This window comes from Procambarus clarkii, unplaced genomic scaffold (assembly GCF_040958095.1).
Source record: "Procambarus clarkii isolate CNS0578487 unplaced genomic scaffold, FALCON_Pclarkii_2.0 HiC_scaffold_136, whole genome shotgun sequence".
Classification (NCBI taxonomy): domain Eukaryota; kingdom Metazoa; phylum Arthropoda; class Malacostraca; order Decapoda; family Cambaridae; genus Procambarus; species Procambarus clarkii.
The window spans coordinates 1,119,054-1,145,567 of NW_027189169.1; the positions used below are offsets into that span (position 1 = coordinate 1,119,054).

The 26,514-nt window shown below is 41.9% G+C and overlaps 1 protein-coding gene across 3 annotated transcripts in view; it reads right to left on the reverse strand.

Moving 5' to 3' along the window:
• LOC123753137 (uncharacterized) overlaps positions 1-14,922 on the reverse strand; it is a 46,027-nt gene extending 31,105 nt beyond the window's left edge. For 2 of the 3 annotated variants that reach the window (XR_011226728.1, XM_069320452.1), the window contains exons 1-2: positions 9,416-14,922; positions 8,939-9,136 (exon numbers count right to left, since the gene is read on the reverse strand). Coding sequence is in view for 1 of the 3 variants with exons in the window: in XM_069320452.1 (XP_069176553.1) it covers positions 8,939-9,119 (181 nt within the window). In the remaining 2 variants the exon portion in view is untranslated. The remainder of the gene's footprint in view (positions 1-8,938; positions 9,137-9,415) is intronic. The other variant, XR_011226729.1, reaches the window with a different exon arrangement.
• Between the last annotated feature and the right edge of the window lie 11,592 nt (positions 14,923-26,514).

Sequence of the window (26,514 nt, forward strand, 5' to 3'; positions counted from 1 at the left end):
ATAATGTAAATATAATACTGCACATGTAATTATAAATGTTTTGTTGTACTGTTTTCCATGTGTACTTTACCTTATGAAGAGTCATTGCTAGCTTGAGGGAGACGATGGGGAGGTAGGAAGGAGGAGAGGGGTTATGGTGTGGAAGGAGAATCCACCTCTGAATCAGGCGGGCTCTCTCTTCTTGGGAATTTCACCCCACTGGGACCGGGTTATGGTTAACTATCACTGGCTCTTCTTTTCTCTACTTTTGCAAAGAACGTATCTATTGACAATTGCGTTTGTCTTTGTTTTAGGATGTCCCTAAAACGAGACAGCAAATTGTCATTAAACATGTTCACACACCGGGTTGTTACTGCTTTATCAGGGCAGCTTTTCCAAGAATGCAGTCACCTTTTCAAACATTCCCAACAATTCCCTGATCTCACTGGAAGAGGCAGCATCCTCCCTTACCTTCTCATCCCCTTACTAATGGTGCAAATTGTTGATGAGGCCCTGCCATACTCCCTAGTGAGATCAGTCACACAGACACCATGCTCATGCTTTGCTATAATTTCCTTCTTCAAATCCACAGTAATTGTGTCTGTCTTCATCTTGACATCACTATCTTTAGCAAGCAGCTTCTTTAGCGACATCGTGCATTACAAATTGTAGTCACAAAACCACAAAAAAACAAAGAAAAGCACAAATATATGCAGGGGGATGCTTGTCGTGCACGATACAACAACAACACTGGCATCGGAAAATTTGCGAGAATCCACGAGACGCTAGGAAGCACCATGTGGTTTTGCTCTTTAATAGAGGTGAAGCTCGTCAATGGAGACAAATTTGCTGCGAGTGGCTCGCTCGTTACTCGAAATGTTCGTAGACAGAGCCGCTCGTTAATCAAGGTGCCAAACGCAAGCGGGAGCGGCCCCGCCCGCGCCGCCAGAAACGAGGCGACAGCATGCGGCACCAATTGACAGTCCCGGAAGAACCCTGAAGGAAAAGGACAAGACAACCATATCAGAGACTGTAGGACACCTACGCAGTGATAAGAAAAAACGGAAGGGCCGCCAGGAACTACACACTGCTGCCAAAATAAAGCACGTAGATGGGAGACCAACAACGAGTCCACCAGCGCCCACACAAGTGACGAGAACCCGAGACAAAAACCCCAAGACACACAGAATCGACGGGAAGAACGAACCAGCCGGGTACAGGCTGGACCGATCCGGAAAAAAAAAGCGGAGCTGCGGGAAAACCCGCGGGACAGACACCAAGCAAAGAAGCACCCCAACCAAGGATGGCCAAGAACCAGAAGGAATAGCCGCCAGGCAAATGCAAGAGGCCCAAGCAACCAAGCAACCCACAGGAGCAATGCAAGTAGCTCCAGCAGAGAAGGACGCATGCATCACCGAGATATACATGAGAACTACACAGGACGTATACCACACGAAAACAAAGAAAACGGCCCCAAAGGAACAGAAAGCAGGAGCCAGGACTGCAAGCCAAGCTACACCTGTCCAAACGAAGGAGAAATCGCAGGTGCAGGAGTGGGTGAATGGAAACAACACCTAGTGATGGTCATTGGTCACTAGCGGGGCCCAAGAAGATGCTCACAATTGGCACTTAGTCTGATGCTTGGTGTTGGGAGCACTACACACAAGGACTCTGTGTTAAGACCAGCTCGGTTGCCTTCATTGGCTGCCACTTGTCGGCAGACACATCATCTTGTGGCCGTGTGTGAGACAGTGTGGCAGTACAGACCAAAGACTCCGTCGAGGGATGTGGGCAGAAGGACGTCACTGGAAGAGCAGCGTGGGTTTTTAGTTTGGGAGCAAATATTACTGCCCCAGTGGTCGCGCCAGGACCCCAAAAACGCTGGCCAGTAGATGCTTGGCGTGGGCTGACCCTGACGTGACGGGGGCTGCCGAGTAAGCGGTATAGTGCACCTAATAGGCTCTTGGCTGACCCCAGTTAACAGCGTTGTGGTGGCGCCTGAAGGAGCAGCATCCGGAAGCGGATGAATCGGGAAGCATTGCTACGACCCTCATTCCTGCCTGCAAATCATGTTTCCTGGTGCTACATCTTCAGAGACCTTTAAAAGACATTTTAGTCTACTAAAAAATATTGAAAAATATTTGTTTAAAAAAAAAACTTGAAAATTGAACTGAATTTTAGATAGGGATTTGTCACACTATTTTAATTTTCTTTAGATAGGATGTATTTTCTTATATTTTTTTATGCATCTTGTTGAAATGTTTTTTATTTTTATTTTATGTCTCCACTAAATGAAGTTTTCCAATGTGATTCAATCTTGATTGGATCCCACTACAAAAAGTTTCATTTTGAGGGAGATAGGGGGGATGTGTAACAGGGCAAGTATTTTGCACTCTTTCATGTATAATTGTGAGTTGTAATTGTGGGGTGGGTGTGTATGTGCGTGCGTGTGGTGAGGAGCGAGATGGTACGAGTGAGGTGTTGACTAGCTTCAATCCGCTGACATGGCAGTACTTAACAAGGAGAGCCTTGTGTACTGCAGGACCAGCCTGGGTCCTTTAAAAGCTAGCTTGGCCTGTCTCAGTCCTTATTAGGGCATGAGGAATACCCAGCTTCCCCACGTTGGGGGTGTCTGGTAGATTCAGTTAGAGACCAGCTTGCATAGAGGGAAGGTGACCAGCCAACTTTCCCCCGATTTTCACCCTGGTGGGTGCCAATCACCATCAGGGTGCATCCGTCCAAGTTGAGAAGGTGAGAGTTTAGTTATGCATCGTCTTAAACCAGAAGTGTCTTAGTGGTACATGCAAAATGACCTGCTACGGATGTGCGATAGGTTTGCCTTAAACCAGCAAATAGTAGAACCAACTAGGAAGGAGAACACGCTGGACCTCATTTTCACTAATAATGATGAGTTGATCGGGAACATAATGATTACAAATACCTGTTACTCAGATCACAACTTAATTGAAGTTCTGACAACCATGGGGAATGGACCTTCAAAACCAGTCCTGATTCCCGGTGGAGGAGATTTCAGCAAATTCAACTTCAATAATAAACGGATAAACTGGGAGCAAATAAACCAGGACTTCACAAATAAACTGGGTAGAACAGCTAGGAAATGCAAATCTGAACCAGTGCCTGGAAAAAATAAGCTCAGTAGCACTAGAAATATGTTCAAACCGCATACCTCTAAGAAAAAAGAGAAAGATGCAGATTGGAACGGGAACGTCGTTCCCTATATAGGCGAAAAAAACGAATCGCGGAACAACTTGAGAGTCACACCCTATCTCAAGAACGGCGAAGAAGGTTAGGTAGAGAAATAGAAACAATTGAACTCAAGATACATGAATCATCAATCATCAATCTGCATCTCTTTGAGGGGCCTCGTAGCCTGGTGGATAGCGCGCAGGACTCGTAATTCTGTGGCGCGGGTTCGATTCCCGCACGAGGCAGAAACAAATGGGCAAAGTTTCTTTCACCCTGAATGCCCCTGTTACCTAGCAGTAAATAGGTACCTGGGAGTTAGTCAGCTGTCACGGGCTGCTTCCTGGGGGTGGAGGCCTGGTCGAGGACCGGGCCGCGGGGACACTAAATGCCCCGAAATCATCGAGATAACCTCAAGATCATACAAAACCCAGGAGAGGCAAAGAGAGCAAAAGGCCATCAGTGAAATAGAGAGAAATCCGAAATATTTTTTCTCCTATGCAAAATCAAGATCAAAAACCACATCTAGTATCGGGCCCCTGCGAAAGGGAGATGGAACTTTCACAGATGACAACAAAGAAATGAGCGAGTTACTGAGGAAGCAGTACGACTCCGTTTTCAGTGAGCCATTAAATGCACTAAAGATTGATAACCCAAATGAATTTTTCATGGATATGATACCAACATCAAATCATATATCAGACGTCGCCCTATCCCCACTAGATTTTGAAGAAGCCATAAACAGTATGCCTATGCACTCTGCACCAGGCCCAGATTCTTGGAACTCCATATTCATCAAGAACTGTAAAAAACCACTATCGCAGGCCCTTCACATTCTGTGGAGACAAAGCCTAGATACTGGCGTTATCCCTGACATACTAAAAACAGCAGAGATAGCACCACTCCATAAAGGAGGAAATAAGGCAGAGGCAAAAAATTACAGACCGATAGCACTAACATCGCACATCATAAAAATTTTTGAGAGAGTGCTAAGAAGTAAGATCACAAAATACATGGAATCACAGCATCTCCATAACCCCGGACAACATGGTTTCAGAACAGGGCGCTCTTGCCTGTCGCAGTTGCTGGACCACTATGATATGGCATTAGATGCTATGGAAGACAGACAAAACGCTGATGTAATTTACACAGATTTCGCAAAAGCTTTTGATAAATGTGACCATGGTGTTATTGCACATAAAATGCGTTCAAAAGGAATTACCGGGAAAATAGGCAGATGGATCCACAATTTCCTGACTGACAGAACCCAATGTGTAATAATCAACAAAATAAAATCCAGCCCATCAACCGTGAAGAGCTCAGTCCCCCAGGGTACTGTGCTTGCTCCAGTACTTTTTCTCATCCTCATATCGGACATAGACCAGAACACAACCTATAGCACTGTATCATCCTTTGCAGATGACACTAGGATTTTCATGAGAGTTGGCAACATAGAGGACACGGCAAACCTCCAATCAGATGTAGATCAGGTCTTTCTATGGGCTACAGAAAATAACATGGTGTTCAACGAGGATATGTTTCAGCTCATGCGCTACGGAAAAATTGAAAATATAAAAACAGAAACCACGTACAAAACTCAGGCAAATCATAACATAGAACGAAAAGGCAATGTAAAGGACCTGGGTGTACTCATGTCGGAAGACCTTACCTTTAAAGAACACAATAAAGTAGCCGTCACAACTGCAAGAAAAATGACAGGTTGGATAACAAGAACTTTTCACACTAGAGATGCTATACCGATGATGATACTTTTCAAAATGCTTGTGCTCTCTAGAGTGGAGTACTGCTGCACAATGACAGCCCCTTTCAAAGCTGGAGAAATTGCTGACCTAGAGAGCGTGCAGAGATCCTTTACTGCTAGAATCCACTCAGTAAAACATCTAAATTACTGGGACCGACTAAAGAGCCTAAATCTGTACTCCCTTGAGCGCAGGCGGGAGAGATACATAATAATTTACACGTGGAAAAAAATTGAGGGGCTGGTCCCAAACCTGCACACAGAAATAACACCACATGAGACCAGAAGACATGGCAGGATGTGCAGAATACCCCCGTTGAAAAGCAGAGGTGCAACAGGTACTCTGAGAGAGAACTCTATCAACATCAGAGGCCCGAGACTGTTCAACACGCTTCCACTACACATAAGGGGCATAACTGGCAAACCCCTCACAGTGTTCAAGAGAGAACTGGATAAGCACCTCCAAAGGATACCTGATCAACCAGGCTGTGACTCATACGTCAGGCTGCGAGCAGCCACGTCTAACAGCCTGGTTGATCAGTCCAGCAACCAGGAGGCCTGGTCGACGACCGGGCCGCGGGGACACTAAGCCCCGGAAGCACCTCAAGGTAGCCTCAAGGTGGTGATGAGCTAGTGGAGTCTGAACCATTTAGCCATGTATGGAGTGGGTGATCCTCCACCCCTTTTTAATTAGGTCAATATTGTGTTAAAATAATAGGATGCCCAAATTGTTAAATAGTAAGACTTAACATTCAATTGCTGGGAATTGAAATAAATTGAAATAATTTGATTAAATATCTATATGTAGATTAACAAGCTTGACTTTTGTTCAGTCCTTTTTGAATCAATGTCCTCTCGAGTAAGAGTTAAGCCTAGAAATAACTAGATGAACAAGTGAGAGAAATAAATTAACCACTTAACTGCGCCAACCGAGTATTTTCGGTCAGCAGGAAACTGTGCCAACCGAGAAAACTCTCTGATTTTTCGGTACCAATTCTAAATGTGGACGAGGTTGGTTGTGTACGAAATGAACTCTTAGGACCTTCAAGTGAAAGGCAGCCATCTTGGAAAAAAATCCCAGAATTCCCTAGGGCTGCTGGCTGGGTTAGTACTGAATGAGCAACCATGGGTGGCGCACGCGCCTCTGGCTCCCAAACACCTGTCCAACGCGGTGTTGAAAGATAACGCTCTGTCGGTGAAATTCAAACCTTACTGTTTGAAGAACATAAGGGTCATAATATTGGTGAAGTTAGGCGCAATAAGGACCTAACACAAAGATCGGATGCAAGTGATACAGCACCTATGAGGAAGATATAGCGAGCGTATCCAGTTGTAGTTCTGAGAGTCACCCTTGCAATCCTATGCTATCTCCAATTTATTTAGATACATAGATGAATCGTTTTCTGCGTTCAGTGGTGATGATGCATCCGATACAAATAGCACAGATGAACAGTGTTAGCGGCTTCTATGGTGATGTTTTCCATAGATATTTTCAAGAATACCTGAATCTCTTCCTAACTGACAGACACTCTTTGAAGCTAGCTGAATCTCTTTCTGACTGACGGACACTCTTGAGGTAAGCTGAATCTCTTCCTGTGTGGGACCATACAAAGCAATCTTTTCAAGACTACCTTAAATTGATCTTTTCCTGTAATCTTTTCAATACTACCTTATGTTTTACAAGCTTGGCTACATACAACCTACAAGTACTAAAGCCAAGGGTGTACGTGAGTGCGTTATTTGCAAGCACACAGAATGAAGAAACAGGAAGTGAAAATTTATCTGTACCTGGTGCACTGAGAGCGAAGTCGCGCTGTGTACCATTGGCTACTTTGTTGATTATTACTCACTTTCGAAGTACTGAGTGTGTAATACAGTGTGTTACTGTGTAAGTAGTGTGTGAAACTGTACATATTGTAATTTTAGTGAATTTTTAACAGGTAATATTGCAACAATAAACATTTATTGTGGACACATTACTGACACATGTATCACAGTTCCAGGGAACATTACGAACGTTCTACTGTATACATATTGTAAAGGACACAAATATGCATCATATACGATAAAAAAATAAATAAAACCGCATTGGAAATACATAAAACAAATAATTGAAAATATATTTGTGGCAACACCCAGTGCTTGAATGGCCCGCGCGACCGTGTCTGGGCGATTCACCCACGGGCGACCAGGCCCTAATGACGTCACAGCGCACCTTGTCCACATCCCCACAGCCAAAGTAAGTGGAATGCCACTAACAAACAAGACCACTGAAAGTTTGAGGAGTGTTGCTGGGACACGAGAGCAAGCACCCAGCTGGCGACCTTGGTTTGATTGAGAGAGTTTCCCAGTATCACGCCGGGCAAATTCAACTGAGAGACAGGCGAGTTTGGATTTCCCCACTTGCTAAGGGTGCAATTCAAGGCCAGCCCTTGGTAGACTGGGGGGGCCCCAGGGCGAGCAGTAGCACCCAGGTGTAGGGGGCGAAGACCCGCGGGAATAACCCTAACCATGTAAGAAAGGAAGGGGGTGAAACGTGACAGTTCTTGATTGAAAATAGAACTGGAGTGTGGCACAGTAAAGCCAAGAAGAAGGGAAATGCCAGTGTTTGACAATAATTTTGAAGTTGGTGACTGCCAGCTAAGAAAATGTGTTATACTCTCAGTTAGGTGGAAAGACAAGAGAGAAGTGAACTTGCTGACAACCGTTCATTATGGTACAATGGTGAACAGTGGCAAGGTGAACCGAGCAGCGAAACAACCAGTATATAAATAAGACAATATTCTTGACAATAATATCAACATGTGTTTGGTTGATAAATGTGACATGATAGTGGGCGGTGTCGAGTGTGTACGGAAAACACTGAAGTAGACGAAAAAAACGTTTTTTCCATCTTGTTGACGTAAGCATGCTGAACAGCTTCAATATGTATCTACTGAAAACAGGACGTAAACCAACTTTCCGTTCGTTTTGTTTTACAGTTGTGACACAGTTACTAACAAAGTTTGGCAAAGAAATTTCTGGCATACAAAGACCCATTATGAACCCAGTATTGCACCATTCTGCCACACCCACACTCACTTACACGGAGACCTTTCAAGTACACAGAGTAAACATTTGCCACCAGCCGGAAAGCATGCAATAGGCCAATGTGATTGCATAGTTTGTAGAACTACAAAAACGAGACCACAGAAACGTAAACTGGTGCAAACATGGTGTGAAATATGTGCAGTCCCATTGTGTGTTGTTAACTGCTTCAATGGCTACCACTGTGTCAAAGACTTCTAAATGTGCAATAATGTTGAAAAAAACAGTAAATAATGAGTGGATGTGTGTAAATATAATAATGAAAAATGTGAATACATATTATATATGGCGTAATTGAAAACATTTGTGTGCACATTATTGTGACACTATTATTCAGGTGTATACTGAATGAATGCAAGCTATATTATAATTCAGTATCAAGTAACATTATAGGCAACACAATTATTAAAAAAAAAATTGTGATAAAATACGAATGGACACTGTAAATAATGCCGCGAAAATAAATTCGTGGCAACTCTGGCTGCTTGAAGACCACGCGCAACGTCTCCAGGACGTTATGGGCTATTCATGCTCGTGCCACCTCTTGGGTGGCTTAATCTTTATCAATCAATCTCCAGGATGCACCTTGCATGAGCGAGCATGCAGGGTGTGACGTCATCGCTCATATCAGCTCACTTACACCATTGGTAAGTACAATTAAAAAAAATATTCTCGTGGTCCGGGAACACAAATTAACAGGTTAATAAGATTTTTTTTTTATGCACCTGTGAGTGACAAAGGCCAAATAGTAAAGAGCAGCTTGAGGGTTAAGGACCTGCCCAAAACGATGCGTGCATACTAGTGGCTTTACATGAATGTGAACACATGTTATATACTCTCAAACCCAATGTAACTTCTTGTATATAAATAAATAAAAGTGTTACAATAAAATTACAATTAAAAACTAACCTTCCTCTGTCTCTGAGACAATCTGATCGCCATGAACACTCAGCTTGTTTTCGGCGATGTATTTCTCTATTTTGTCACTCGCTGAAATTCCATATTGCAAAACTTGATGTATCTCATCATAGGTCTCTTTTGAAATAAGATTTCTTGACCTCATCAATTTGCTATCCACATAATATCTCATGTGGTCGTAGTGGGTATCTGCGGGCAAATATTAACAGATTAATACATATTTTTATTCTATTTTTATAATAAATTAAATGACAAATAAAAACAAAAATCAATAAAATAAAAATAAATGAAAGTAAAATAAAAAATAAAGATAAATAAAAACTGAATTAACCCTCAAACCGCTAGGAGTCCAAATGGAATTAACACCCACACGTGCAAAAAAATAATTAATTTTGTTTTTCTTTTTAATATCTTTATTTGTGTTCCCTGTGCACGGGAAAAATAATAAAAGAATTTAATTACACTTACCGTGGACGTAAATGACCCGAGAAGATCGTCGACGACATCATGCCTGATCTTCGCTGGACTGCTGTGCGCCCGGGGTGAGTCAGGCGCGAATTTATTTTCGCGTTATTATTTACAGTATCTATGGCGTATTTTACACTCATTTTTTTCACTGGTGTGGTTCAATATGTTCTCACAAGATGATTTATAAAACTGTAGTCAATGTACAGTATATTGTATCCACATATTAGTGTCAAGTATTTGCACAAAAAAATGGTTGAAAGAATTCAACTCTTTAACATGCCTAACTACTCGGCAATTCACAACTGTCGGCAACTTCAGAGAGGTGGTGGCACTGCTCTTTACTACCACCAAGAACTAACATGCTTCAAAGAAATTAGAACTAGAGACTGCTATGGGGAGTATATCTTCGCCAGCTTCAGAGTCAAGGGTGCTGAGTCTGCCCTGTCTGTGGGTGCAGTCTATAGAATTCCTAACACTGATGTGTCCGAATTCAACTCAAACCTTAGAAATCTAATACTTGATAACAGACTGAACAAAAACCATCTAATTATCGCAGGGGACTTTAATATTGACCTCTGCGAGCCTGAACACCCTACTGCTGTTAGCTTCCTCAACTGTATGAATTCCTGCTTCCTCATACCCTTAATCACTAGACCTACTAGAATCACTGATAGCACTGCCACGACTCTAGATCACATCTGGACAAACATAACCTCTCCGCTTACTTCAGGTATAATCACCGATAGCACTACAGACCATTACCCCACATTTCTCTTAACTAACATTAGCAAACCACCTCTAGAGTCAAGAGAGTTAAGTTTTAGACTGCACAATGAAACTGCTATAGACAATTTTATAACTGCAGCTGATAATGTCAACTGGGAGTCCGAGTTAGGTAACAAAGGACATCAACCTAGCAGTGCAATCTTTTCTACAAACAACTCTTAGCCTTTATAATACCCACTGTCCTATGCTTACAAAACAAGTCACAACCAAAAGGCTTAACAATCCCTGGCTTACAAAGGGAATACTTAAATCCATTAATAAAAAACATGACCTTGAGAAGAAGTATAGGTTAGGAATTGTCTCCAAAGAATTCTCAAAGAATTACTCATTATTGCTATCTTAGATAATTAGACGAGCCAAAACTAAATACTACGAAGATAAATTTACCCAAATAAAGAGCAACATTAAACAAACTTAGCGCACAATTTCACATATATTGGGATCAAAGAAGACTTTAAACAACAAACCAACACTCCTGTCCAATAACGATGGTCAGCTTTCAGCCTCTGATTCTGCTATTGAGTTCAATAGGTTCTTCTCTTCCATTGGGTCATCCCTTGCAAATGATATTCCATCTTCCAGTACTGACATTAAGGACTATCTTACAGATAACTATCCACAGTCTCTGTACCTAAAGCCTATTAATTCCACTGACGTCAATGAGATAATCCTTTCCCTTAAAACCAAGTCTAGTGCCCTTGAGGAGATACCAACTTTAATTTACAAAAAAGCCTCCAGATCTTTAGCCCCTGCCATTGCTTTGCTCTTCAACAAGTCACTTGAACTCCAAACCTTTCCAGATATTCTAAAAAAAGCGAGAGTAATGCCTGTCCACAAATGTGGTGATCTCACAGATGTTAACATGTTGGTGATCCAAAGGTGCGGGTTGTTTTAGCCGTAATACTGGGCCTGTTAGTAAATAGCCACCTGCAGATGGTAACATGTTCATACCGTGGTAATCTTCCTTTCCTATGATAAACTTATGGTAGACATCTGATCCCATAAGGATTCCAATATTGGAAAGGTTGTCCGATGTAATGTTATCAGCCAAAGGAATTTCCTTTTCTTCCAGGAATTTGGCTGTTGTTCCTAGACCTTCTATATACAGGTCTGTTGGGAATCTATCTACTACCAGTGCTGGTACTTTTCGTACATAACCTCCTAATCGTACTGTGGGTCGTACTACCCTGTAAGCTCGGGCTCCTGAGTTAGTCAGGAATCCTGCTATGTTTATCCGTGTCTCCTCTACAGGTGTAAGTTTCAGTTTATCTACCAACTCCTTGGATATAAAGGTCAGTTGGGACCCTTTATCAAATAATCCACGTACGGTGGCTTTATTCTTTCCATTTCTAATGATCAATTGTGCAGTAGGTAGAGCTGATTTATGATTAGACCTTGTCGAGAAGACACTTATGTCAGGTAACACAGTACAAAGCTGTACTGATGCAGTAGCTCCTTCCTCCTCCTGTGGTTTGGGAGACTTTGTACTTGTGTCCCTACAAAGTGCAGTATGGTGTTGACCCTTATGGCACTTAGTGCAGATGCGCATTGCAGTTGTGCAATTGTCGGGATGATGTTCCCTTGTACACTTGCTACATCTATGTAACTCCTCGAGTCGTTTTATGCGTGTTGCACAATCAGGGTAGCGTCTGCAATTGTACATGGAATGTGATTGCTCACAAAACACATGGTCTCCAGACATTAACAGTATCTTGAGGAGTCACCGTCTTGGGTGACGCGTTAACTGTAGGTTTAGAGGGACCAACTGCATATGTTCCTACACTGCCCTGATTCCACTTTGTGGAGGGGGAAGATGTTTTAGCTTTGTTTGGAGTACTGTTTGTACTCTGTTGTTTACTATTAGTAGCAAATGTAGGTTTAGATGTCGTTTTTCCTTCTGGATTAACTCTTTCTCGTTCTATGATGGTTTGTAAACCCTTTGTAATCTCATTTACAGTCAAGAATGACTTACCTACTAATACAAACAACTTATCCAGTATGTCCCTGGGTAATTTTCGTGTCATATGGACTTCTACTATCCAGTCTGACTCATCCAAATTCACTTTATTTTTAAGTGCCTTGAGCATGGACTCAAGCTCCAATCTGAAGGCTTAGAGTGAGACTGCAGTATTATTTGGAGGTTTAATGTCTAACAGTTTCTGTGTTAGAATTCTGATGGTCCTTTCAGGTTTAGCGTAATTATCTTTCAGGAGTTGTACTGCATTGTCATAATCATCATCTGTGATTTAGATTACAGACTACCTGATACGCTTCATCCTTCAAGACACTCTGTAAGTATGTAAACTTTGTTGTTTTTGGTACATTAGCATTAGAATCCACAGAATCGACAAATTTGCTCCAGATACCGTCCCAACTCTCGTCTTCTGTTCCAGAAAAAGTTGGTAAACTAAGTGATGGCAATTTGACTTCTGGTGCTGTCTGGTTCTGGGAAGTTGTGGTTGCAATATTTATATTGGCTTTATGGGCATGTATGATATCATCAAAGTGTTGCAACTTTATAAACATTGCATCTTCATAATCAGAATGTTCTTGTAATACATCTTTCATTGTATCTCCATCACCACTGGTATTCTGAAGTAAAACTTGATATTCTTTCATTTGTTGCAACACACGGTCATACTTGTTCCGTGTAAGCTTAAGATAGTTTTCCAGTGCGACATAGTTAACTGGAGTTTGTTTACTCATGTCTTCACATGTGCTAATCTGCCGTGATAAATGTCCCCTCAATCCTGTGAGGGTTATTTGGACATTTTTGACAGTAGACATCTTGGAAGACTTGATAGTCGTATAGACTAGTGTCAGGACTATTTATGGCACTTGTATTAGTAAAGCCACTAGTTTCCGAACTAGAGCTACTTATCATTCATTTAAATATACACTGTATAATCATACACACTATAATTTGAATGGTAGACCTGTATCAATGCTGGTATCCGCAAGTTAGCCCTTCATTATCACTCTTGGTTGGTACAGAGACACAGGTTAACACTCAAAGGTGTAATGATTATAGTTAAATTATACTTATAGTTATATTGATATCATATTGACAACACAACTCGGGTTGTCTTAAATACTGCATAAAAATATGTACTTGCTAGGTTGTAATATGTGTTCAACTCTAGACAAGTGTAAAATTCTTACCTTTACACCAGGTTAGCACAATAAGTTAGACTAGGTTGCTGTACAACACCAGCCTAAAATGTTCTACCCTTGTGCAAGAATTAGTTGTAAATAATGTGGCATGCAGTAAATGTTACAGTAATGGCAGTAATAATGCAATAATTACAAAAAACATTTATAAGTAACTTATAAGTAAAGTAGCCTCTTATCAACCTCTTGTAATGAAATGAAAAAATGCACAATTGTTCCTTTGGTACTGCCAGAACAATAATAGTGCTTGTTGTAAGTTCTGTTTGCTATGAGATTGAAAAGTTAGGCTAGAAAAAATGCAAAATATAGCAGTATCTTCCTGCTATAATGTGTGTAGGTAATATTGCACTATATGTATGTATAATATCCAGGTTCAAAGGACCAAATAATGTGGGGAAATTCAAGGCAGCTAATCTTTTTCAAATTGACTTTAATAAAATAAAGTTATGTCTTATTTATTTTTCTTAGTAAGAATTAATTGAGTGGACTGTATATACTTGTAAACTGCCTGAAATCTAATTACACACTATTGGGAGGGACAATTGGTAGCCTAAACCACTTTGTTATGGCTCCTTAAACTACCAATTGTTTACCTTTTAATTATAATACAGTATACCACATAATACAGTATACCATGGTGGTCTAATCTACTAGTAAATTACTAATTATGACTACTAAGATTATTGAATTTGGCTTAGATGGGCCAGTAGTGTGGGCCTGGTAAGGCGTGTAAGTGTATCCTCCAGATTGGGTGTGGCCCTGTGCCTCCTGGTGCCACGTAATGAGGGCTGTAAAATGGGGTACACGTACATGTGGTTCGGGTTCATACATTATGACCGACTTATTTTTATAAATGAATAAATGTGCAATTATAATTCAGATATAATTTGATATTCCAAGAGTACGACTTAATCAAACTAGAAATGCTCTACAAATCAAGGGGCCCAGAATGTGGAATGACCTTCCCGACCATGTTAAAGACTGTACCTCTCTCAACCAATTTAAGATAAAAACGAAGCTATACCTAATAAATTCCCTGTAACCTACCTTACCCTTCTATTGTCAACCAATGTCTGGTTTTCTTTAAAGAGCGCTGTTTGTCGACATAATTGTATTTGTGCTGCTTTTTCATCTATGTTTTCATTTCTTGTTTTCATTCTACTCATTATGCTCAATTAGTATTAAGCTTGTCATTTAAGTTTATCATGCCCGAAACGCTTTGCGTAATAGTGGCTTTAGGCATTGTATGTACTAGCTCTACCTATAAGTCAATCAATCTTTGTAAAAATTTATTGTATGTATGTACCTTACCTAAATAAACATTTTATTTTATTTTATTTTTAGATACAAAAAATACTTGATAAGCCGGATACAGTTGTTGTGATGGTTGTTAGGCTGTGTTGCTGGTGTTGACACGTAAATGGGGTGTCTCGTTGTTTACACCAGCTCTAAAGCCAAAATAGCGCGTGGTGGCTGCTCTGTTGTTATGTTATGTTGTGTTGTGTTGATTTAGGGGCGACGACGATCGGTTATGTTATGATGCGGGAGCCGACACGCTCATCGCTGGTTCCTCACTCAAAGTAATTTTACATTAACAAGGGATCCTAGCTACAATACTGTGTAAATAATTATATTCAGTCTTATTGATAACTTTTTTGTTAACTCTAGATACTAAACTAGTCTATTAACAATGTTTCATAATGTAAATATCGATGACATCCATGATGTCACGGAGTCGATGACGTCACGGAGTCTCCCATTTTCCATCCTGAACGGATTACAGACTAAGGGAGACTGTGTTATGTGTGTGTCGGTTTCCCGACAAATGTTTATTTAGGTAAGGTACATACATACAAGAGATTTTACAAAGAGTGATGGATTTATAGATAGGGCTAGTATATACAATGCCTAAAGCCACTATTAAGCAAAGCGTTTCGGGCATGAAAAAGTTAAATGACTAAAGCTTAATACTAAACAAAACGCTGATGTAATTTACACAGATTTCGCAAAAGCTTTTGATAAATGTGACCATGGCGTTATTGCACATAAAATGCGTTCAAAAGGAATTACCGGAAAAATAGGCAGATGGATCTACAATTTCCTGACCAACAGAACCCAATGTGTAATAGTCAACAAAATAAAATCCAGCCCATCAACCGTGAAGAGCTCAGTCCCCCAGGGTACTGTGCTTGTTCCAGTACTTTTTCTTATCTTCATATCGGGCATAGACAAGAACACAACCTATAGCACTATCATCCTTTGCAGATGACACTAGGATTTTTTTTTTTTAGATATATACAAGAGTTGTTACATTCTTGTACAGCCACTAGTACGCGTAGCGTTTCGGGCAAGTCCCTGGAATACGATCCCCTGCCGCGAAGAATCGTTTTTTCATCCAAGTACACATTTTACTGTTGCGTTAAACAGAGAATACAGTTAAGGAATTGCGCCCAGTAAATCCTCCCCGGCCAGGATACGAACCCATGACATAGCGCTCGCGGAACGCCAGGCGAGTGTCTTACCACTACGCCACGGACATCTTCATGAGAGTAGGCAACATAGAGGACACAGCAAACCTCCTGGGGCCGATTTTTTGCAGTATTCGCGGGCCCTTATTTTAGCTTCACTCTCCTGGCCCTGCATTTTTGCCTAGTTTCATCGGTAGTTACAGTAGTTTATGCTTAGCTATTGCAGTTTAGTTTCCTCAGTGGTTACAGTATTTACGCTTGGCTCTTGCAGTTTATTCACGTTACTTATTTGGTTATATTTATGTTATGCTTCACCTCCGTTCTCTTAATGTAAAAATGGTTATATATGCACGCCGATTGTATACCCTTATTTTGTACCTGCAGATATCACGTGCCATGCATTGCCCCTATTCAGGTGACCTGGACAGGGGGGTGGCCCCCACGTTGCCTGGGGCACGGTACACTCCAGCAGATGGCGGCGTCGAAGCGTCGTATATTTAATTATATCCCGTTCTTTGCCTTCCTAAGACAATGTAAATTAAGATTTTTACACACTTTATATGGAAGGTTTCTTATTTTGTACTGGCAGACATCTCGCGACATGCCTTGCCCTTCCTCTTAATTACGTTCTTCATTTCAGCCCTAACATGCCTCCTGCTTTCAGATTACCACGGATTCCTTTTCCCAAACAGCCTACCTTAATTTACTCCGACAGTTGATGCTTTGCTCATGTCGCATGTTTAATTTTGCGTTGCTGTGTTCAGTATGTTTGTTCATTTTTCCTTGCCTTACGTCATTAAGTAAAGTCAGCCAGGATGTGCTATTTGCAGAGTTACTATGTAATAAGTAAAGTCAGCCAGGATGTGCTATTTGCAGAGTTACTAAGTAAATTATTAAGTAAAGTCAGCCAGGATGTGCTATTTGCAGAGTTCCTAAGTAAATTATTAAGTAAAGTCAGCCAGGATGTGCTATTTGCAGAGTTACTAAGTAAATTATTAAGTAAAGTCAGCCAGGATGTGCTATTTGCAGAGTTACTAAGTAAATTATTAAGTAAAGTCAGCCAGGATGTGCTATTTGCAGAGTTCCTAAGTAAATTATTAAGTAAAGTCAGCCAGGATGTGCTATTTGCAGAGTTACTAAGTAAATTATTAAGTAAAGTCAGCCAGGATGTGCTATTTGCAGAGTTACTAAGTAAATTATTAAGTAAAGTCAGCCAGGATGTGCTATTTGCAGAGTTACTAATTACTAGTCTTTTGCTGGGTTACCTTTATGCTTCTCCCCTTCCTGTCTAGGTATGTTTAGGTATGGCTAGCGGTGCGCGAGCCGCGGCTTATCGGTTGCCCCCCCCCCCCCCTGGTTCCCTGTTTACTCGGTCTCGCCCTCTTACTTCCGCATTCTTCCATCCCATTCTACGTTATCGCCTCTCGCTTTTGGGTCTATGTCCTTTCTCAGCCCGGGTTGTGTGCCGTCCAGCGCGCCTCGGCGACGTTATCTTCTCTTCGGCCCTGTCATTTCCGCCCCCCCCCCCCCCAGCTGTGCGGGCTCGCCTGTGGGAAACGTCCCCTTGGTTCCTCCTACGTCTGCGTATCTGTTAAATTTGTTATTGTTGGACTCGCAATTTGATTTGTATTTATTACGGCAAATTTTTCTCCCGCAATTTACTCTTTGTTTAAGTTTCACGTTCAATTTGTTATATTAAGGGACTATCAATTAGGATTTGTATTAATCTATTGCTTTGCCTCTGTGCCTTTAAGTTATTTTCAGCTAGGGTACGCTAGTTGCAGTGCATTCGGGTGGGGCCCCCCCCCCACATTTTTTTTTTTCCTCCGGTTATTTCGTCCTATTACACTCGTTTTCCCTCATTATATATCCTGAATATTGTGCATTATATTTGACCACCCATTCTTCATCGTATCGACAGTACATTAAGTTACATTTGGATGCTACCGAGAAGTTTAGCATGGCCTCGCGCAGGGTGTCATGCAAAAACTGGCCATTCGGCCTTCCTTTCGGCAAGCTCAAGCCAGTCAGTTAGCATGACGTCGGCCAGCATGTTGTTGGCCAGCAGCAGCCAGCATGTTGTTGGCCATACGGTCGCTAACGTTCTTTGGCCATCCGGCCTTCTGGGCTTTTTACTCTTCTTGTTCCTTCGCCATTGTTGTTTCCTACTACGTAATAGTATTCTATTTAATTTTACCTCATCTATCATTAGGTTAGGGGCCTTACCTCCAACCGCTATTCCTTCCCCTGCGCTCTGCCCGCTTGGCGCACAACGCCGGCTTCTTCTGTTCCCTTTATTCGCAGCCACGACAAGCCGGAACCCCCCCCCCCCCTCCACACCCTACTGCGGCGAGGAAGAGAACGCGAGCCGGATATTCCTCTGATCACCATTACAACGCACGCAGCGGTGCCGGGATGCAGCCGCCCAGGGCCTACGTTAATACTATTATCTTCCCTTTATTTGCTGGGCTATATGGTAGTATTAATATTATTCCGTATCGTTACTGTCATTCCAGTATTATTTTATTAAAATATAAATTGTTATTATGGTTTGGCGTTGCTTTCTTAATTTCTTCCATTCTGCGGCACTTGCCGTCATCGGTTATTTACGATATTACATTGTATTCATTGTACGATTATTTACGACATTGTATTCTTATTATTATCCTTATTACAGTTACTGAATGGCAGCTCCCACCCGTCGATTTCACTTTGCTCCTGTTCTAAAGATGTAGCCGAAGTTCACGGCGTACTAGCTGCGGCTCGCAGACGCTCATTGACAACACAAGACTACACTCAGCGGCCACTTAAGGCAGACTCCATGGCTTCTATCCAGCCCAATCACCCGTCTGGAGGCAGAGATGGGATAGAGACCAAGGGTAATGTTCCCCGCTCACATTCTACATCCGCTTAGGACACAAGCATGTTATAGATTTGGCTTTAAGAATTGGTTCTTATTCCATTTTATTGTTTATGTATATGTTGCTTAGTTATACCCGTTCTTGGTATATGTATTGTTTATATTCAAAATTTATAGTGTTTCGTATTACCCTGTTATAGTGGCTTTGTGCTTCCTTGCTGTTCTCCTACTGGTTTTCTCCCACCTTTGCTCTTAGCAAAGGTACTTCCCCCTTCCGTTTGCTGGAAGATTCTTAGAATTGTTAGCCCCCTTCATTGCTACAGTATAATTATTCGGAAAGCTCTTTATTCATCCAGGATTGTTAATTAAGGATTCTCTTAATTCCTGCTGCCGGGCTCCCTCCCCCCGTTTTTCGTCTCCGTATTGATTCAGCTAGGGTTCCCCTCTCGTCTGTGCTCTTGCCTGTCACGATAACACTGCATGCCGCTTCTGCCCACCCTTACTGCCTTATATCTTTCAGCCCGGGGGAGGTGAGCTACGCGACAAAAAATCGACGCACGCTCCGACTGGACCAGGTATCGCTTACATGGTCAGGAATCAACACTCTTCGGATCCTACAAGCACAGATCCTACAAGTGCTCCTGTCACCAGGCGAGATTTCTCCAGGATCCTACGCGCTGCCCTCTCGGCGCTAGGCTTGACTTCAGATGACTACGCCCCGCACCCAGCTGTCTCGGGACGGGCTCGCCACATCAGAAATAATGGCAGACGGCAGGCGGAAGAGTAGTGCTCACATCCTACGTCAGACGGGACGTTGTTGCTCTGCCACTTTGAGTGCCTCACGCGGCCAGCTGGCACTCGCCCTTCGGGGGGGGGGGGGGGGGGTCCGGCCGCTGGCCTGCGGTGGGGGTGCAGCGCCGGTCCCCAAGTGTCCCGCTGTCCGCAGCTAATACTTTGCCCAGTCTAGGTGCTAGTAAGCCCTACTTGTAGTCACACCCCCTTCTCCTTATTCATTAGGTCTTTACAGCCTCTTGGTCGGGTACATTATGTGTTATGTGGTCTCTCACTTATTAGTTATTCTTTGTGTCCTGCCTGTTATATATCCTAGTGTTATATAATTACTACACATTTGCACTCGGCCTTAATTCTAGTACCAGTTAACCTTTAGGTTTCTGCAGAATTAGTTTCCATGTCACTATAGGCTAAGGTCTCATACTTACTACGGGTGTACCTTTTAAGTTAAATCTAGTCCTCGGACTTGGAATTGTTACTGTTAATTCTTACTTTATATATTTACTTTATATATTTTAATATAAACGTTATATATTTACTTAATTTATATATTTGAAACTTTATATATTTACATGTTCAATATTAAGTTTAATATAATATCAACTTTGTTATAAGTATAATATAAACTGTGTTTAATATAAACTTTATATAATTACTTACTTTATATATTTGAACTTTATATATTTACATGTTCTGCAGAATTTAATCTTCAATAAACTTTAACGCCCCATACTGCCAGTATCTTTCTCCCCCTGGTCAGAAAAATAAAATTCAGCCCATCAACCGTGAAGAGCTCAGTCCCCCAGGGTACTGTGCTTGTTCCAGTACTTTTTCTTATCTTCATATCGGGCATAGACAAGAACACAACCTATAGCACTATCATCCTTTGTAGATGACACTAGGATTTTTTTTTGAGATATATACAAGAGTTGTTACATTCTTGTACAGCCACTAGTACGCGTAGCGTTTCGGGCAAGTCCCTGGAATACGATCCCCTGCCGCGAAGAATCGTTTTTTCATCCAAGTACACATTTTACTGTTGCGTTAAACAGAGGCTACAGTTAAGGAATTGCGCCCAGTAAATCCTCCCCGGCCAGGATACGAACCCATGACATAGCGCTCGCGGAACGCCAGGCGAGTGTCTTACCACTACGCCACGGACATCTTCATGAGAGTAGGCAACATAGAGGACACAGCAAACCTCCAGTCAGATGTAGATCAGGTCTTTCTATGGGCTGCAGAAAATAATATGGTGTTTAACGAAGATAAGTCTCAGCTCATGCGCTATAGAAAGAATGAAAATATAAAAACGGAAACCACGTACAAAACTCTCACACACCTGGTGTGTATGTGTGTGTCCCAGATTAGTAACTAGCTCATCAAGATTGTAACTTGCTTAGCTAAATGAATTGTGGGGTTCAGTCCCTGAGCCCATTATGTGCCTCTGTAACCCTTTCCACTACCGCCCACAAGATGGGTATGGGGTGCATAATAAATGAACTAAACTAACTAACTAAACTAACTAACTAAACTCTCTAAGGTTAAAAAATGTTTAAGACCCTTACCTTTATTATTGCCACCAGTGGCCATGATGGAGTCTTCAACAATTTTTTTTCTCTGTAGTTAACAAGGTCTCGGTTACTCGATTACGGAAGCACCTTAAGGTCACGTCCTCACAGCAGCCAAACATTAAACAACTGACTCCGGAACTAAGGGATAAATGCAACCCGTTCGAATCGGGATCATGAAGCAGTTATGCAAGCATTTACGAACCTGCACATCTTTCCTCAATCTTTGACGGCTTTGGTTACATTTATTAAACAGTTTACAACCATGAAAACTTCCCTATCAACTGTTATTATTGTTATAAACTGATTCCTGATGCTTCGGAGCTCACTAACTGTTTAATAATTGTAAACAAAGCTGCCAAATATTGAGAAAAGATGGACAGGTTACGAAGTGCTTCGATACTGCTTTATGAAACCGGGTATTTAAATAAATAAATAAAATAAATGTTTATTTAAATAATAAATAAATAAATAAATAAATGTTTATTTAGGTAAGGTACATACATAAAGAGATTTTACAAAGTTTGTTGGATTAATAGATAGAGCTAGTACATACAATGCCTAAAGCCACTATTACGCAAAGCGTTTCGGGCAGGAAAAACATTAATGACTAAAGCTTAATACTAATGGGTAAAAAGAATAAAATGTGTTGCGAACAAATAAAAATAGAGGTAAAAGAGGGGGGAACATGGCTGAAAAAGCAGCACAAATACATTTACAAATTATTACAGAAAATTACATTCAAACAGCGTTGTTTTGAAAGTTAGTTTAGTTCATTTATTATGCACCCCATACCCATCTTGTGGGCGGTAGTGGAAAGGGTTACAGAGGCACATAATGGGCTCAGGGACTGAACCCCACAATTCATTTAGCTAAGCAAGTTACAATCTTGATGAGCTAGTTACAAAATTCAGTATAAGTCATCACATCAACAATGGGTTCGAGATCGACCTCAAGTACAGGTTCTAAATTAAGCAACTGACATATGTGGAGAGCTAGTGTCAAAATTGATATGTTTGTCCTGCACACCGCCCCCCATCCAGTGGGCAGCGGTGGAAAGGTTACAGTCACTCAGTTACTACCTACAGTTAGCAAACTGGGGATAATTGGCTAAAATTTCTGGTAGCAGATCATTTTGAATGAAATATTGACACATCGCTGGAACATTGGTTATAGAATTGTCTCTAAATTCACGTATCTTTTCACACTCCATCACAGGGTGTGCGAATAATTTTGACACAGTTTACATTTGGTCAGGTCTACATCAGCAGATAATGAGAATTCCCAGAGATACTTGTAACCGAGTCTAAGCCGAGCAGTAGTAACATCTAGAAGTCTGCTGATTTTATTGGATGATCCATAGATGTGTGGCTCCTCTTCCATGATAGTATGATGATAGATGGAATTACTGGTGTCAATTTCACTTTGCCTCAGATCTACAAGATCTTATTGAAGTTCTCGGTGTACTGCTGCTCTCAGATTGCTCATTGACAATCCAAGGTTACACTCAACTGCTCCTTTAAAGGCAGATTCTTTGGCTAACTTATCAGCTCTATCATGCATTCGGAGGCCAACATGAGATGGAGACCACATGAAATGGACTCTGTTACCATCCTTAATAATTTTGTTGTATTTGTGTCTAGCTTCGGACACGAGCATGTTACAGTTATGTCTTAAAGAGTTGAGAGCATTTAAGGATGATAAGGAGTCACTTACAATTAATGTATCAAGTTTTGAGACTTGTACACATTTCAGTGCAAGGATCAAGGCAAATAGTTCAGTCTGAAGGGTAGAGGCCCAGTTGTTTATACGGACTCCCCACTCAAAGTATAGGCCATCGCCCATTGTCAGGACAACTGCACTTCCAGCTGCACCCGTGGTGCGGTGTAAGGAACCATCAGTGTATATAATTTGAGAGAGAGAATGCTCTGTGGACAGAGCATCAATATGGCTTAAGGCGTTGAGCTTTGCCTCAAGACGAAGCTTGGGCTGATCTCTAATTTGCTTCTTGGGTGGAAAGGGAGGGATTAAAACTGGAAAGGGTGTAACCTCCCACGGTGCAGGAAAGTGCCGTTGTTGTTTCTCTTTGTACAAATCATGAACCCCATACATTCTGAGTTGAGTTCCAGTTTTTGTTATCCATTTGGAACAATGCTGATCTTCAATAAAGAAATTCTGGAGGGCTTCTGTGCAAGGATTAGGATGAGTTAGCCTAAGCATTTTTATACCAATTTGACAGTTAATTTCAGTAACACGATCAACAACGCTCAGAATATTAAGTTCCTTTCTCATATTAAGTATCTTTGTGGTACGAGGGCACCCAAGGATTATCCTCAAGGCTTCGTTCTGCAATTTTTCAAGCCCTCCAAGCTTTCTTTCAGGCATCAAAACAAGCAGAGGTGCAGCATAATCCACTAAAGATCTGATGTATGCAAAGTACATCATTTTGACAATTCTGACATTGGCACCATAGCCTGAGTGATAACCTGCAACAGCCTTGAGAGCTCGGAGCCTCTCTTTAAACTGACGACAGAGTCTGAATACAACAGGACCATACAGTGGCACCTCAAGGCCAAGGTATTTGAATCTGTTTACATAGTCAAGCTGGGAGCCATCAGACAGTTGCATCTTGCGAACAGCTCCTCCCTGCCTGGGTGGGCGCCGATTTAGTATCTTTGTTTTCTCTGCTGAGATAATTAAACCTAGGTCCTGACATGAGTCTAATACAGAGTTAAGAGTGTTTTGCGTGTTAGCATACCCAGTGGTGTGTATCATTATATCATCAGCATAGCTAATGATGTGGACGTTGGGTTTGCTCGGTATAGAGTTTAACAGCGTGTTTATTAAGATATTAAATAAGGTAGGACTGAGGACACCACCCTGCGGGGTGCCTAGTTCAAAGTCTCTTGTTACACTCCTATGCCCCGGGAAAAATACAGATGACTTCCTGTTGGATAAGTAACCCCTGGTCCAACAAAGAAGCCGACCACCAATATTCATTCTTGCAAGCTCACTCAAGATAACATGTCTATTTGCAATATCAAAGGCAGACTTAAGATCTAGGAAGGTGGTATATGACTTTTCAGTGTGCAGGGTAAGAAAGGTGGTGATGCAATGATGCACACTCCTTCCATGCATGAAGCCATATATCTGGCGGGATAGCATGGTTCTTATTCTATGGAGGAGACGGTTTAGGACCATTCTCTCGAATGTTTTGCAAATGCAGCTAGTAAGGGAAATTGGGCGGAAAGCATTCTCTTGATTTGGCTTGGTAATTGGAATAATTATACTGTTGGTCCAAGAGTTAGGAAGCTCCCCAGTAACATAGCTCATATTATACAGCTCAAGCAGGGGATTCCCTGGTACTAAAGGGAGCAGACGCAATATGTCATAAGTGATACCATCTTCACCGGGGGATGTGGCTTTGCCTTTGTTTAGGGCCGCGAGTAATTCAAACTCAGTAAATGGCACGTTGCATTCATCTTCCTTGTGGAGCATGAAGTCAACGAGCCTTTCTCGATCTCCGTAACCAGCATTTAATCTGAACTGTATGTCTGGGGGAAGATTATTGAAGCTAGAGGTGGTTGCCCAAGCATCGACTAACTCGTTTGCTCTGTGTAGAGGGTGAGGGTGTGCTACTTGGTCGAGCTTATCGCCTTTAATTCTTTTAATATCCTTCCATGCCTGGCTGAGGGGGTGTGAGAGTTGAGACTGTTAACAAAAGTTTCCCAGTTATCTTGCCTGAGCTCTGTCATGCGCTCCCTCGCCTTGGCTAGGGCTTTCTGAAAGAGCTTGAGCATTGCTGGCGTACGTGTTTCCCTATATGCAAGCCCAACTCGTCTGGCAGTGCGTTTCAAAGTACGCAGTTTGGGGTCATTGTAATAGGCATGGCGTTTATTACCTTTCATATCGTTGCGACTATTGGATGGTGCAGGGGGCCGACCTAAAGGGTCAGCAAACATCTGAATGCTCTGTACTAGACCGTCGTTAAATGTCTGGACTGTGGAGGGATCATAAGTGCTGTACCACTCTGACACATGAGCAACAAAGTCTTCACGTCGAGCAGGAGGAACACTGAGCCGTTTGCGTTTGAAAGTCCCACCGGGCAGGATGGTATTTCCTATACATAGAGTAGTCAATGTAGGGTGATGATCTGACAACAAATCTGTTACAATAGATGATGTGCACCAGACGTGAGAGACGTTGAAACCAACACAGAGGTCTAGAATGCCTCCACAAATATGCGTGGGTTCAAGGTCACCCACAATCTGCACATCTTGGTGACTATTTAGTAGCGACAGCAGTTGATTCCCGTTACCGTTACTGAAGCGAGAGCCACCAATGTCCTTGTGTCTAGCATTGTAGTCACCAAGAATGATGGTGGACTCTGCTTGAGCGCAGGCTGGAAGATCAATATAATTTAACTTTCCTGCTGGAGCATATAGATTAAATACATTGAGGACAGAGTTGCCCACATAGATCCTCACTCCATGATACTGTTGACCGGCAGTTTGTTTTTCTGGCAGAAGTTGATGGGGTAGGGATTGTTTGATGTATATAATGCAAGAGTTACTGGATCTGAGGTTGTAAGAAACAAATGAGGGCAATTTCGGGGGTGAGGATCTTGCGGGAACTCTGCACTCCTGGAGACATACAATATCAATGTGTTCAGTTGTTACTTTGTGATGTAAATCTGAGAACCTTTTTTTGAGGGACGCAATGTTCCAGCTAAGGACGGATAACTTAGTTAATTGTGCATTTAAAGTCAGCATTATATATTGATATTATTAGTTCACTTAATATTTATTATCTATATACATATTATCTATTGCACTACGATATAAGTCCAGGAACATTTCTTAGTTTATTACCAATGTCACACATTTGCATCCAATGATCTAGTACAATTTGTCTGTCATTTCCAGCTATAGAGTCGTTTTGAACATAGTTTAGCACAACTTTGGCAGTTAACCTGCGTGGAAGGGTTCCACTACACAAGGTTTCAAGATCACTAGAAGTTTCCCCTGATAGGCAAGCGAACACATGTTTGGAGGGTTCAGGGGTGGAAGGGGGAGTTTGGCAGTCATTGCTTACAAGTCCCCTCATACGCGTGAGCATCATCGAAATATCGCTGGTGGATTTTTTCTCATGTTGGAGTTGCTCTCGCAGCCGCTCCGTTTGCTGCTGTGACTGCTGCTGGTGTTCCTGCAACCGGTCACGAAGGGCAACCACTGCTTGAACAGTGGAGCGACCCAAGGGCGAGGTGGTAGGGAGGCTGAGGTTGCGATGTGTCTCATTTTGATCCAGTTCCTTATTCCCCACTTCCAGTTGACTGTGGGGTCCAGCTGTGGATGGTGGTCTCACAGTAGGTGACATTATCCCAGAACCACGAAGTGGCCACTCTACATCAGGGGAAGGCCCACCACTGGCAGAAGATGCAACACCTGGTTCTTG